The sequence below is a fragment of the Anomaloglossus baeobatrachus genome, chromosome 1 (assembly GCF_048569485.1).
Source record: "Anomaloglossus baeobatrachus isolate aAnoBae1 chromosome 1, aAnoBae1.hap1, whole genome shotgun sequence".
Taxonomy (NCBI): Eukaryota; Metazoa; Chordata; class Amphibia; order Anura; family Aromobatidae; genus Anomaloglossus; species Anomaloglossus baeobatrachus.
This window is the reverse complement of record NC_134353.1, coordinates 904423323-904438070: the sequence shown is the minus strand read 5'-3', so window position 1 is coordinate 904438070 and position 14748 is coordinate 904423323. Positions and strand designations below refer to the sequence as shown.

The 14748-nt window shown below is 46.7% G+C and overlaps 1 protein-coding gene across 1 annotated transcript in view; it reads right to left on the bottom strand.

The window, feature by feature from the left end:
* Positions 1-5659: 5659 nt before the first annotated feature.
* Positions 5660-14748, bottom strand: part of ARK2N (arkadia (RNF111) N-terminal like PKA signaling regulator 2N) — a 69058-nt gene continuing 59969 nt past the window's right edge. Inside the window, exons 4-5 of the mRNA XM_075327424.1 lie at positions 13120-13246; positions 5660-12958 (exon numbers count right to left, since the gene is read on the bottom strand). Coding sequence (XP_075183539.1) covers positions 12769-12958; positions 13120-13246 — 317 coding nt within the window. The 3' untranslated portion in view covers positions 5660-12768. The remainder of the gene's footprint in view (positions 12959-13119; positions 13247-14748) is intronic.

Sequence of the window (14748 nt, the reverse complement as noted above, 5' to 3'; positions counted from 1 at the left end):
CAATGCATGAGCACTGCTATGTAGAGCTAAAGTCACGATTTCCTATGAACGCCGGCCACAGGCTGTCTTTCACAGGAGGATCGTAATGATAGGCATGGGGGGGTCATCAGCAGACCACCAGCTGTTATGACAACTCCTCTGTGTCCCCTGATCACATCATGGGTGCACTGCTGAGCTCGTGGAGTGACATGTCCCCTGCCGGCGCAAGGTAAATGCAGTTGTCATAGATTGACAAAGGCATTTAACAGGTTAACAGCCACGGGTGAAATTCTGCTCCACCCACAGCTGTTAAAGGCACATGACGTAGGATTAAATCAGCCGTCATGTGCGGGGAAAGATGAGGGCTAGGCGTTTGAGCATCAAAGGCAGGGACGTACATATACGTCAAAGGTAGTGAAGGGTTAAATCACCCAAAAATAGAGTTGGATAAGTGGTGGAAATGATCAAAAAGATTTGCAGGACCCTGGTAATCCATTGAAGCAAACAAGAGTTATGCAAATTTTCTCCTACCTAATAAAAGTCTTAAGCTGGTGTCACACATAGCGACAACGACAACGACGTCGCTGCTACGTCACCATTTTCTGTGACGTTGCAGCGACGTCCCGTCGCTGTCGCTGTGTGTGACATCCAGCAATGACCTGGCCCCTGCTGTGAGGTCGCCGGTCGTTGCTGAATGTCCAGCTTCATTTTTTGGTCGTCACTCTCCCGCTGTGACACACACATCGCTGTGTGTGACAGCGAGAGAGCGACGAAATGAAGCGATCAGGAGCCGGCACTGGCAGCTGCGGTAAGCTGTAACCAGCGTAAACATCGGGTAACCAAGGGAAGACCTTTCCCTGGTTACCCGATATTTACCTTCGTTACCAGCCTCCGCTCTTGCTGCCAGTGCCGGCTCCTGCACTGTGACATGTGGCTGCAGTACGCATCGGGTAATTAACCCGATGTATACTGTAGCAAGGAGACAGCGCTAAGCAGTGCGCGCGGCTCCCTGCTCTCTGCACTGTGACATGTAGCTGCAGCACACATCGGGTTAATTAACCCGATGTGTACTGTACCTAGGAGAGCAAGGAGCCGGCGCTAAGCGCGGCTCCCTGCTCTCTGCACATGTATCACAGCGACGTTATGATCGCTGCTTCTGCTGTGTTTGACAGCTAAGCAGCGATCATAACAGCGACTTACAAGGTCGCTGTTACGTCACCGAAAATGGTGACGTAACAGCGACGTCGTTGTCGCTTAGTGTGAACCCAGCTTTAGCGCCTGTTCTGGTTTCTGATGGCGGCAGGTATTAGGGGGCTCAGGTCTGGTGGCTGCTGGAACAGGGTCCTGTGTATCTTTCTGATCATCTTCAGTAATTGGTTTTCCAGGGAATTACGTTCCTAGCTTGCCACTGTTGGAGATAAAGGCGCCATACCAATTTTTAATGATTCTACAAGTTTCGTCCTGTTATTTTAGGGCGCACTTTGCTCACCAGTGGCATGCAATGATGGGATCTTATCATAGTCACCTCTTCCATGTTGACACCTTTGCCGCAAGAACCCAAAACTGAAGCCATATTTTCTTCTGGTATAGATCTATGGCTGAGATCGCGAACACTTCAGTATTCCTGAAAGAGCTACCATTTATTCCACTTTATCTGGGCTCAGGCTTAGATATCGGAAGTTGGGATACATATCTTCCTTTTTGTATCTCCTTGGTGACTCAGAGATGAAACCTGACTGTTCTGAAGGAAGAGGATATTTTCAGACCAGTGTGACAAGTGGAATTTGGCAGAGAAACTCCATATGAATAATTAATCATTTTATTTTAATCTTTAAATCTGTTCTAAGTGTTAAATCCACAGGGAAAAAAAATCAGATGAGAGATTTGTTATATGGGATGTGATTTAGTCATTTGATAATGCTGCAATTGATTGTATAGCAACTACTATAATACGTTAAATTTATACAGAAAATATAGCTACTATAATACCCTCACCCTATGGACAAAAATATAGTGCCTTGAAAAAGTAATCATACCTTGTGAGCTTTTCCATATTACACGCTGCGATGTCGCTAGCGATTGCACCCGCCCCCGGCGGTTGTGCGTCATGGGCAAATTGCTGCCCGTGGCGAACAATATCGCTAGGACGCGTCACATATACTTACCTTCCTAACAACGTCGCTGTGCCCGGCGAGCAACCTCTTTTTTAAGAGGGAGGTTCGTGCAGCGTCACAGCAACGTCACACAGCAGGCCACCAATAGAAGCGGAGGGGCGGAGAGCAGCCGCATTAACGACACACCCACCTCGTTGCCGGAGGACGCAGGAACGCTGCTGTTCATCGTTCCCGGGGTGTCACACATAGCGATGTGTGCTGCCTCAGGAACGACGAACAACCTGCGTCCAGCACCAGCAACGATATTTTGGAAATGAACGATGTGTCAACGATCAATGATTTGGTGAGTATTTTTGATCGTTAGAGACGCTTGTAGGTGTCACACGCAACAACGTCGCTAACAAGGCCGGATGTGCGGCACGAATTCAGTGACCCCGACGATATCTCGTTAGCGATGTCGTTGCGTGTAAAGCGGCCTTAAGAGATTGGACAGAGATGTCTGTGATCAGCAATTTTGTCTTGTCAGATTCTCAATGGGATTTCGGTCTGTACTGTGACTGGACCATTCACACATATGGATATACTTTGATCTAAACGATCCATTGTAGCTCTGGCAGGATGTTTAGGGTCCTTGTCTTCCTGGAAGGTGAACCTATGCCCCAGTCTCAAATCTTCTGCAGCTCCTAGCAGGTTTTCCTCCATAATTGCCCTGCATTTAGCTCCATCTTCCCAGAAACTCTGACCAGCTTACCTGCCCCTGCTGAAGAAAAGCCTCCCCACAGCACAGCAGAATGCTGCCTCCACCATGTATGACAGTGGGGATGGTGTTTTCAGGGTGATGTGCAGTGCTAATTTACCATCACACACAGCGTTTTACATAAAGTCCAAAAGGTTCTACTTTGGGCTCTTCTGACCAAAGCACCTTATTCCACATGCTCGCAATGTCTCCTTTGTGACTTTTTAAAAACTGGACTTACTTTTAATGGTTTTCTTCTTGCCATGTCTTGGTAGGTTAGCAGTTGTGCCATACTCCTTCCATTTTTGGATAATAAGTTGAGCAGATCTGGGACTATATTTTGTATACCCTAACCCTGCTTTACTCTTCTCCACAACTTTATCCCTGACCTGTCTGGTGTGCTTTTTTGGTTTTCATGATGCTGTTTGAGCCCCCATTTTCTCAAATAAACCTCTGAGGCCTTCACAGAAGTGAGAATAAATTACACACAGATATTACTATAATACTGTCTCCTATTATTATAGGACCATTTATTTCATGGCGCTTTACATATGAAAAGGATTATACATGATAAAAAAAACAAGTACAATAATCATAGCCAAGATAAGGCACAGACTGGTACAAGAGGAGAGGACTCTGCCTATGAGGGCTCACAGTCTACAGGGAAGGGTGAGGATGCAATAGGTGAGGGCAGAGCTGGTCATGCAGCGGTATAGTGGACATATAGTTATTGTAGGTTGTAAGCTTGGCGGAAGAGGTGGGTCTTCATGTTCCTTTTGAAGGTTTCCACAGTAGGCGAGCGTCCGATGTGTTGGAGTAGAGAGTTCTAGAGTATGGGAGAGGCACGGGAGAAACCTTATGTGATTGTGGTAAGGAGATAAGAGAGAAGTAGAGGAGATCTTGTGAGGATCGGAGGTTGCGTGCAGGTAGGTACCGGGAGACTAGGTCACAGATGTAGGGAGGAGACAGGTTGTGGATAGCTTTGTTTGTCATAGTTAGGGTTTTGAACTGGAGTCGTTGGGCAATGGGAAGCCAGTGAAGGGATTGGCAGAGAGGAGAGACCGGGGAATAGCGAGGGACAGGTGGATTAGCCGGGCAGCAGAGTTAGGATAGATTGGAGGGGTGCAACAGTGTTAGAAGGGAGGCTATGGAGCATGAGGTTGCAGTTATCAAGGTGGGAGATGATGAGGGCATTTACTAGCGTTTCTGCAGAATCTTGGTTAAGGAATGTACGGTGCCAGGAAATATTTTTGAGTTGGAGCTGGCAGGAATTGGAAAGGGCTTGGATATGTGACTTGAAGGAAAGTGTGGAGTCAAGGGTTACCCCCAGACAGCGAGCACGCAGGACTGGGGAGAGTGAACAGCCATTGACTTTGATAGATAGGTCAGGTGGAGTGAGATCAGGGACAGATGATGAATTCTGTTTTGTTCACGTTAAGTTTTAAAAGTCGAGTGCAGGAAAAGGATGAAATACTAGACATTGTGGAATTCTGGTTAGTAAGGAGGTGATGTCTGGAGAAGTAGATCTGTATCATCAGCGTAGAGGTAGAGGTGATACTGCAAGCTGTTTTGGAGGCAGAAGGCTGAGCATTTATGAGCAGGGGGAGTGGGGACTGTAGGACAAAGCTTTCTCTGATGTTGTCAATCTTCTATTTGAAGAAAAAGCAAATGAACAATGAGGCAAAGAATATAAACTACTATATACTGCCCCCTATGTACAAGAATATAACGTCTATAATACTGCCCCCTATGTACAAGAATATAACTACTATAACACTGCCCCTATGTACAAGAATATAACTACTATAATACTGCCCCCTATGTACAAGAATATAACTATAATATTATATATATAATATATACATATTATGTATATATAATATATACATTATTTCCACGTTAAAAGTACATATATATAGCCTTACTTACCTATCATTTTCACTTGGTATTCAGTCTTCCACAGGTAGATGTGTCCACCACGGCCCACGCGCCCCAATAACCACATGGAACTTTTTTTAAATAATTCACTCTATTTTATTCGGTCTTAAAATAGTTGTAACTTTTATTCTACAGACTTGTTTCAAAAACAGAAGTTCTCATCTTGCACCAAAAAATATATGTATTTATTATAACACTCTTATTATCTCCCCTCCCTGCCCCCAACGACCAAAACTAATGAAAAAATACAACTGAGGAAACGGGTAAAGGAAGAAAAAAAAACAAACAAACGAAAACAAAGCACATTGTGAATTTCATACTTTATAACCTCCTTAGATATTTATCGGGTGATAACGGGACAGGAGATACAGGGACTTGTCCTCGACATTTCCTGAAATGGTGAAAGAAGCCAATATACAACTGATCTGCAAGGGGCGAGTCTGGAGACCGGGGGGGACGGGACAGTGCGAGGAGAAGAGAAATGAGCGAGCGGACCACGGCAGCACCAGCTGAAATCTGATTGGTTACTGTGACCCAACTTTTACCATGTCGCCCCTTTTATGCCGGCTATTTGTAGACGGTAGAGGAAACCATTTTAGGAGCGTGCAGACGCGGATTTATGGTATATTGTGCACCAGAAAAAGAATCTTTTTCAAACTTTGCACCATATTTACGATGTGTGTTAGGCCGCTTTCACATTTTGTTTTTACCGCCACTCAGTGGTCTTGTCGGAGTTTCCGTCCAAACACTATCGCAAAACGTGTTTCGGACGCATGCGCTGACGGGGCCATTGACTATAATGGAGCAGAAGGAGTCAGCGTGTGCTGTGTCTTGCCCCATTTTCGGGCGTATACGCTTTCTGCAGGCGGACACCCAGATGTAGGAGACTACGTTTTGGTGTCCGCCTGCAGAAAGCGTACACGCCCGAAAATGTTGCAAGACAGAGCACACGCTCACTCCGTCTGCTCCATTATAGTCAATGGCCCAGTCAGCACATGCGTCCGAAACACGTTTTGCGGGATGTTCGGACGGCAGCTCCAACGAGACCACTGAACGGAGGTAAAAACGAAATGTGAAAGCAGCCTTAGACACTTTTTACATCTTATTCTAGTACGCATGACCTTGTTGGAAAAAAATTTGTGCCAAAAATTGCGGCATACATCTCGCACAAAGTAGGCCAACTAAAAGGTGGTGTCAACTTAGAAGGGTGTTCGAAAGTCATCTCTGATCTAGACTTTTCGATCACGGGGATCCGACTGCCATGACTTCCACCGATCCCATTAACCGGGCCTCTGAACAGCCTTGGCTAAATGGAGCGGAGGTCAATCAAGGGCACAACCTCTTCAGTCATTCTAAAATGAGGGTTAAAAATCAGTTGAGCGCAGAAGTCAGAAATCTCCGGAGCTTCGGTGCACACGATGGACCACCGCTCAGTTCAGCAGAACATTGGCTTGGTTCTCAGGACCAGAAGGGGCCATGGCGGTTAGAGAGCCAGCAATGGGATCGTTATTCCCTATTCTACCGATAGGGGATAACTTAAAAACTGGAGAGCACCCCTTTAGGTGTCAGCTGCACCCACCGATTTCGCCAAGTTTGGCCGACATCTAACGTGTATGGGTGAGCCGGCCAACTGATCGTTGGGTGAAATGTCGATCACTTGGGTCTTCTAGAGATAAGTCGCTGGCCGAGATTTTGTCAGCACCTCTCTCAGAGAATACAAGAGCGCTTGGCGTATTTTAAGACGGTCTACTCTAAGTTTGCACTAAGAATTAGACCGTTTTGATAAATCTTCCCTATGGCGTCCATCCCAGTCATTCAACTAATTAGGAAAATTTGGAATTTTTGCAAACCGTGTAGGTAATAGAGGAGCGAGATCTGTCATGTAAGTTAGACCCTCCCCCTTTAGAAGGGCTGTACAGGAAATACAACGCCCCCTTTAACCGGAGGCTGTGTCTGGTATTGCAGCTACGGACCTTTGTTTTTCATTTGGATGAGCTGCGATACTAGGAAAAAGTCCATGGACCAGGGTGGAGCTGTAGTTAAAAAAAAATATGAGCAACTATCAATACCCCGTGTCTTGTCTTCCCACAAGACGGCCGCTCCACCTCCGACTGCACATCCACAGACCCATTACGTGCATTGACCTTAGAGCCGTACAGGTGCTCAAAAAAAGGGTAAAATAAAAAAAAATGAAAAGTAATAAAAAATAAAAACTGTAGAATAATAAAATGTAACAGGGCATTTCCGTAGCTGTCCAGCCCCCGCGTATATCCAGTGATTGCCTCCGCAACTCTTAAAATTAATATAAAGTAGTGTCTTAAAAGTTAAAAAATAAAAACGAAAACACTAAAATATGTAAAAATTCAGAAAGGAAATAAAAATAAGCAACGACAACGGTGCCCGGGGCCGGAGGAGCCGCTGTGTGAACAATGCCCAACCGTGCTGATAGGTCCGTCCTGCATAGAGGGGATGGCTGAGCACAAGCATGGTGCCGGGCCTGGGGGACCATATAACCCATCGGCGGGCGCTCAGCAGTATTTTTTTTATTTTTTTTTAAGTTTTGGGACTTGGGGGCAACAGAGGAGCAGGCACAGGTATGGTAGAAGTGGTAGATGCACTGGTGAAATGTGTGGCAAGGAAAATTCATGGAGGAATCCCGCCATCCAAAAAGCTTTTCCGCTGATGAATGAAGGGGGTGGTCTCCTATTTAGGACCCCCCCATGTATTTGCCAGAATGGAGAACCGCTAAAAAGATTGTCTCTCTCTGGAGGACCTGACAAATCAAAGCATTGCACAGTTTGCGGATTTGAACTAGCACCATGTAATGCTTAGTCTCCCCTCTGGAGGCGCTGCAGGGAAATTACACACTTGTGACCAGGTTCTCTAAGGTTCCCCAAAAGTGGTGCATCCCTTCATTGTATACACTGGCCCCACAGACTGATAGGTGTATAGCAGAGGAGCCGTATCCGCCAACAAGTACTCGTTTGAGGAAAATTGAGTAGCCCACCACTCAAAATCACAGCCTTCAAAAAAAAAAAAACCAACCCTACTGGAAAATCACAGCCCTTTAAGACCCCATTTTTATGGTCCCCTTCATGATCTATCTATGGGTATTACTTATATATTTCTTTGAGGACCATACTCTGAAGGGAACAACGAAAATCTGCGTGGAGCAGGAACTGACGGGCTGCAGGTTTTTAGACTACCGCAACGTCCAATGAGTTATGGCTGCAATATCCCCACCTAAAGCACATTGTTACCGCAGTTCAATAACTATGCGATTCCCGATGCCATAAATTACATGGGATTTAAGAAAACTACATACGGGTATTACTTATATATTTCTTCGAGGAGCATACATGTCCCTGAAAGGAACAACGAAAATCTTCGTGGAACAAGAACTCGTGGACTGCAGGTTTTTAGACTACCGTAACCTTCCATGGGTTATGGCTGCAATTTCCGCACCTGGAGGACATTGTTACCGCTGTTTAATAACTATGCAAAACCTGGGGCCGTACATTACAGGAGTTTCATCAAAACTAAGGCGTCGTCTCCAGGATGAGGGGGTGTCCAGTGTCAGAGGATGTGCAACGGAGGAGCACTGATGGGGCAACTGGGAGAAGTTATCAGTCATGTTGCTTGTCAAACAACATAGGGGGAACCGTAACTAACCGACTGTATTACACTTCAGCGCTGCAGTCACAATTCGGCACATTGAAAGAGTTGAAATCTCTGAACGGTTTCTGCACATTTATTTCCAAAACTACAACTCCTGGAGCATCATGATGGTCGGCGGCTGTCAGAGCATGATGAGACATCCGACAGTAGGAGGTTGCACATTCCTGCACTGATTGCTTGTTCTTTTGGGAAATAGCAAACAGCTGGGGGTCAACCAGCAGAATTGTGAATACAGCTTCAGAGTATAAAACCGATTACCACAGCTACTCTGATTCGATTTTCATTTATATAAGTATAGATTATTACCGATAGACACGCCCTTTAATTTCAGACTCCATGATGTTTTGTTAAGCATCTATCACCCATATATATATATATATATATATATATATATATATATATATATATATTTATATAAATGTACTGAGTAGTGATGAGCAGACTCACAAATAACCAGGATCGGCGGGTCCCGTTATCTGGTTTTTAAAATCCGGTTCCGGGCTGGATCTCGGTCTTCATATAAGTCTATGGGGAGCAGAATCCGTCGATGAAAAATGTTGGTAGAAGGGATAGGAGCAAGCGTGCTGTACTTACCAAAGCTTCCAGGCCCCCCATTCACTTCTGAGGCCGCGCGTTAGCCTTCATGCATATGCACTGCTTTCCCCGTTCACCGGCGCCTGTGACTGGTTGCAGTCGGAGGCACCCCCACCCTGAGTGACCGCGTCTGATGCTTCCAATCACAGACCCGGTCTGCGCGTCTATATCGTACAGTAAAAATAAATAAATTGTTGTAGAGTCCCCCCATAATATGATACCCAGCACAGAAAAATCCCACGGCTACAGGTTGGAGACCCCAGCCCTGCGCTTATATTGGCAGTGTATTAAAATAAACGGAACCACATGCGGCTTTTTTTTAAATTATTTAAGTAATTTAAAAAAACAACGTGCGGTCCCCTTAACTGATACCCAGCCAACATAAAGCCCGACAGCTGGGGGCTGGTATTCTCAGGCTGGGGAGACCCATGCTTATTGGACCGACAATCAGCCAAAAAATATAGCATCCTGCAGCTGACCAGAATTGTCGCACTCATTACATGCGACAATCCCAATACTTTACCTGGCTCTTCCCAATTGCCCTGGTGCGGTGGCAACTGGGGTAATAAGGGGTTAATAACAGTTCATCTCAGGTGAGACTTGCATCTCCTCTTTTGCCAAGAGATGCAGATTTGGTGCTGAAATTTTTACACCATATTTCTGCACCCAATCTACACCTCCTGGCAAAAAAAAAATCACATCACTATCGCATCATACTGCATGTGGTTTTGATGCGTTTTTTTTTCCAGGAGATGCAGATTGGTGTAAAAATTTCATCACCAAATTTGCATCTCTTTAGCCCAAAAATACAAAAAAAAAAAAAAAAAAAGGAAAAAGGTTTTTTTTCTGCCAGGAGGTGCAAATTTGGTGCTAAAATCTGGTGCAGACATTTTAGCACCACATTTGCACCTCCTGGTAGAAAACTACACCCAAATAGTGTCAAACCTTTTTTTATTTTTATTTTTTTTTTGCATTTTTGGGCTAATAAATGTAGATTTTGGTGATTAAATTTTGACACCATAATCATGTACCCAATATACACGCATCAAAACCGCATACGGTAAGATGCGGGTTTTTTTGCCAGGAGGTGTAGATTGGGTGCAGGAATACGGTGTAAAAATTTCGCCCCCAATCTACATCTCTTGGAAAAAAAAAACGCGGTTTTCTGCCAGGAGATGCATGTCTGACCTGAGGTCATACAGTACAGACCAAAAGTTTGGAGACACCTTTTCATCTCTAGAACAACTATTAAGAGGAGACTTTGTGCAGCAGGCCTTCATGGTAAAATAGCTGCCAAGAAACCACTGCTAAGGACAGGCAACAAGCAGAAGAGACTTGTTTGGGCTAAAGAACACAAGGAATGGACATTAGACCAGTGGAAATCTGTGCTTTGGTCTGATGAGTCCAAATTTGAGATCTTTGGATCCAACCACCGTGTCTTTGTAGAAAAGGTGAACGGATGGACTCTACATGGCTGGCTCCCACCGTGAAGCATGGAGGAGGAGGTGTGATGGGGTGGGGGGGCTTTGGTGGTGACACTGTTGTGGATTTATTCAAAATTGAAGGCATACTGAACCAGCATGGCTACCACAGCATCTTGCAGCGGCATGCTATTCCATCCGGTTTGCGTTTAGTTGGACCATCATTTATTTTTCAACAGGACAATGACCCCAAACACACCTCCAGGCTGTGTAAGGGCTATTTGACTAAGAAGGAGAGTGATGGGGTGCTACGCCAGATGACCTGGCCTCCACGGTCACCAGACCTGAACCCAATCGAGACGGTTTGGGGTGAGCTGGACCGCAGAGTGAAGGCAAAAGGGCCAACAAGTGCTAAGCATCTCTGGGAACTCCTTCAAGACTGTTGGAAAACCCTTTCCGGTGACTACCTCTTGAAGCTCATCAAGAGAATGCCAAGAGTGTGCAAAGCAGTAATCAAAGCAAAAGGTGGCTATTTTGAAGAACCTAGAATAGAAGACATATTTTCAGTTGTTTCACACTTTTTTAAGTATTTCATTCCATATGTGTTAATTCATAGTTTTGAAGTCTTCAATGTGAATCTACAAATTTTAGAGTCATGAAAATATAGAAAACTCTTTGAATGAGGAGGTGTGTCCAAACTTTTGGTCTGTACTGTAGGTGTATTTTATTTCAAATAAAGGATTTTTGGGTGTTTGTGTTTATTTACTGTCAGTTACAGATTAATAATTACTTAATTATTACTAATATAGGGCTAAGTGGCAGCTGTGGGCTGTTATTAACCCCTTATTACCTCAATTGCCACTGCACCAGGGCAATTGAGAAGAGCTGGGTAAAGTTCCGGGACTGTTGTATCTAATGGATGTGACAATTCTGGGCGGCTGCAGGCTGCTATTTTTAGGTTAGGGGCGGCCCAATATGCTTGGGTCTCCTAGCCTGAGAATACTAGCCCCCAGCTGTTGGGCTTTATCTTGGCTGAGTATCAAAATTGGGGGGACTGAACGCTGTATTTTAAAATGTATTTATTTTTTTAAAAAAAGCCGTATGCGGATCCTCCTATTTTGATACACAGCCAAGATAAGTGCACAGCTGGGGACTGCTGCCTGTAGCCGTATGGTTTATCTGTGCTGGGTATCATAATATGGGGGGACCCTACGCCAAATATTGTATGATATAGAACCGCAGACAGCGACTGTGATTGGTTGCAGTCTGACACACCCCCAGCCTGTGTGACAGCGTCTGACTGGAACCAATCACAGATGCCAGGATGGTCGGTGGGCGGGGAAAGCAGTGCCTATGCAATGAAATGTGAGGCCCTGGAAGTGAATGAGCGGCCGCAGGAGCAGTTACAGCCGCGCCGGAGCCCGGTGGAACAGGAGTCCGGGCCGGAGTTGCCGGATCAACATCCGGAATCCCGGGCACAGCACTCGGGTAAGTTTGAAACTGCGTGGATCCGGACTTGTACAGTCTGGGTCCGCCCATCACTAGTATTAAGGAACAATGTTACTCTAGCAATTGCTTAAAGGGATGTTTTCTAAATCAGATCAAAACTACAGTCTCCTTCAAATAAAAGGAGCGGCGAGTCGAGGCCGTAGTGGTTGCGATTGCAGCCTGCACGTCGGAGGCGACAATGTATGTGCTTGCGACTTAATTCAAGCTACAGGTTCCATCTCTCATCTGAAGTCAGGTGACTAAAGTGAATCGGTCACCCCGGCGGCCATTTTTTTTTTTTATCAGCCCTGCGTACATACTATCAATTCTCCAGTCATTACTGGCAGTGAAAATATGGCTACCTCCCGCTGGAATCGGGCCTGAAAATACATCCTGACCCGGCTTTCCTCTCCGCGGGAGCTCAGTGTAAGTCTCCGGGTCTAATGATACAGTATAAATATTTATGCATATATTATTATTTTTTTTTCTTTTACTTTTTTATCAAAGAATTTAAATTAACTATGCACAAAAATAAATGAGGGCGGGGGAAGAGAAAAAAGGGGGGAAAAAAACCTAAATATGGAAAGTGCTTTATCTCATGGGTTGGTTTTTTTTTGGGATGGGGGGGGGATAGGTATCTCAATGGTGAGGGCAGGAAGCAATTTGGCTGGCCGCGCCATGAACGATAAAATAAAGTTACCCATGAACTCGTTAATTCGAGACGTCGTTTCTGGCCTCCTGGAAGAGAGCGACGGAAACTTCACAAGAAACGGTTGTGCCGCGGGGAAGAGGCGAGGACAGACCCAGGGAGGGGTCAATGTTACAGTAAGTATTTGCGCCTGGAATCCTCGTCCAGCGTTAGGTCCACTACTTCTGGGGGTGAAGTCCAGTTCTGCTGGGTGCTGACGCCTGTCCATGACGGAGTTTGGTGCGAGCTGTGGTACTGAGAGCCGGCGGCGTGCTTCCAGGAGGACACACTCTGTATGACGCCCCCCCGGGGATGGACGAACCTGTGTAGATGCACAACATACGACAGCGTTACCCCCTGTGCAGACATGTACAAGCACTGGATACAATCCTAGATCTGTATACAATGAGCTCCCCCCAGTGGCGGCAGCAGGAAATCACAATCCAGTCATTTACTGGAAGGATTATATAGTAACGGACGTACCTGGCTTGTTCCTGCACCCCCACAATCTCCACCTCGCTGCCCGAAGATGCAATGTTAATTTCATCATTATTCTGCTCACTTCCGTGGGGCAATTTATCACAGGATGGCAGCCCTGAATCTATGTGACCTGCAGGAAAAAAGAAAATAGCATAAGGACTAATGTATATGAACGGCAGAACAATTACCAAGTAATCCCAACAATCGCAGATTGGGAGCTTGTCCCTTTACAGACGAACGCACTGTTACTGGGGGCACCAAGTAGCCTGAGAGGCTGGTACTGTTACTGGGGGTACCAAGAGGCCCTGAGAGTCTGCCACTGTTATTGGCGGTACCAAGAGGACGTGAGAGCCTGGCACTGTTACTGGGGGTACCAAGAGGCCGTGGGAGCCTGGCACGGTTACTGAGGGTACCAAGAGGCTGTGAGAGTCTGGTACTGTTACTGGGGGTACCAAGAGGCCGTGAGAGTCTGCCACGGTTACTGAGGACACCAAGAGGCCGTGAGAGTCTGGTACGGTTACTGGGGGCACCAAGAGGCCCTGAGAGGCTGGTACTGTTATTGGGGGTACCAAGAGGCCCTGAGAGTCTGCCACTGTTATTGGGGGTACCAAGAGGCCGTGAGAGCCTGCCACTGTTATTGGGGGTACCAAGAGGCCGTGAGAGCCTGCCACTGTTACTGGGGGTACCAAGAGGCTGTGAGAGCCTGGTACTGTAACTGGGGGTACCAAGAGGCCGTGAGAGTCTGGTACTGTTACTGGGGGTACCAAGAGGCCGTGAGAGTCTGGCACGGTTACTGGGGGTACCAAGAGGCTGTGAGAGTCTGGTACTGTTACTGGGGGTACCAAGAGGCCGTGAGAGTCTGCCACGGTTACTGAGGACACCAAGAGGCCGTGAGAGTCTGGTACGGTTACTGGGGGCACCAAGAGGCCGTGAGAGTCTGGTACGGTTACTGGGGGCACCAAGAGGCCCTGAGAGTCTGCCACTGTTATTGGGGGTACCAAGAGGCCCTGAGCGTCTGCCACTGTTATTGGGGGTACCAAGAGGCCCTGAGAGCCTGCCACTGTTACTGGGGGTATCAAGAGGCTGTGAGAGTCTGGTACTGTTACTGGGGGTACCAAGAGGCCGTGAGAGCCTGCCACTGTTACTGGGGGTACCAAGAGGCCAGGAGAGCCTGGTACTGTTACTAGGGGTACCAAGAGGCCGTGAGAGTCTGGTACTGTTACTGGGGGTACCAAGAGGCCGTGAGAGTCTGGTACTGTTACTGGGGGTACCAAGAGGCCGTGAGAGTCTGGTACTGTTACTTGGGGTACCAAGAGGCCCTGAGAGTCTGCAACTGTTATTGGGGGTACCAAGAGGCCCTGAGAGTCTGCCACGGTTATTGGGGGTACCAAGAGGCCGTGAAAGCCTGCCACTGTTACTGGGAGTACCAAGAGGCCGTGAGATCCTGGCACTGTTACTGGGGGTACCAAGAGGCTGTGAGAGTCTGGTACTGTTACTGGGGGTACCAAGAGGCCGTGAGAGTATGCCACGGTTACTGAGGACACCAAGAGGCCGTGAGAGTCTGGTACTGTTACTGGGGGCACCAAGAGGCCCTGAGAGTCTGCCACTGTTACTGGGGGTACCAAGAGGCCC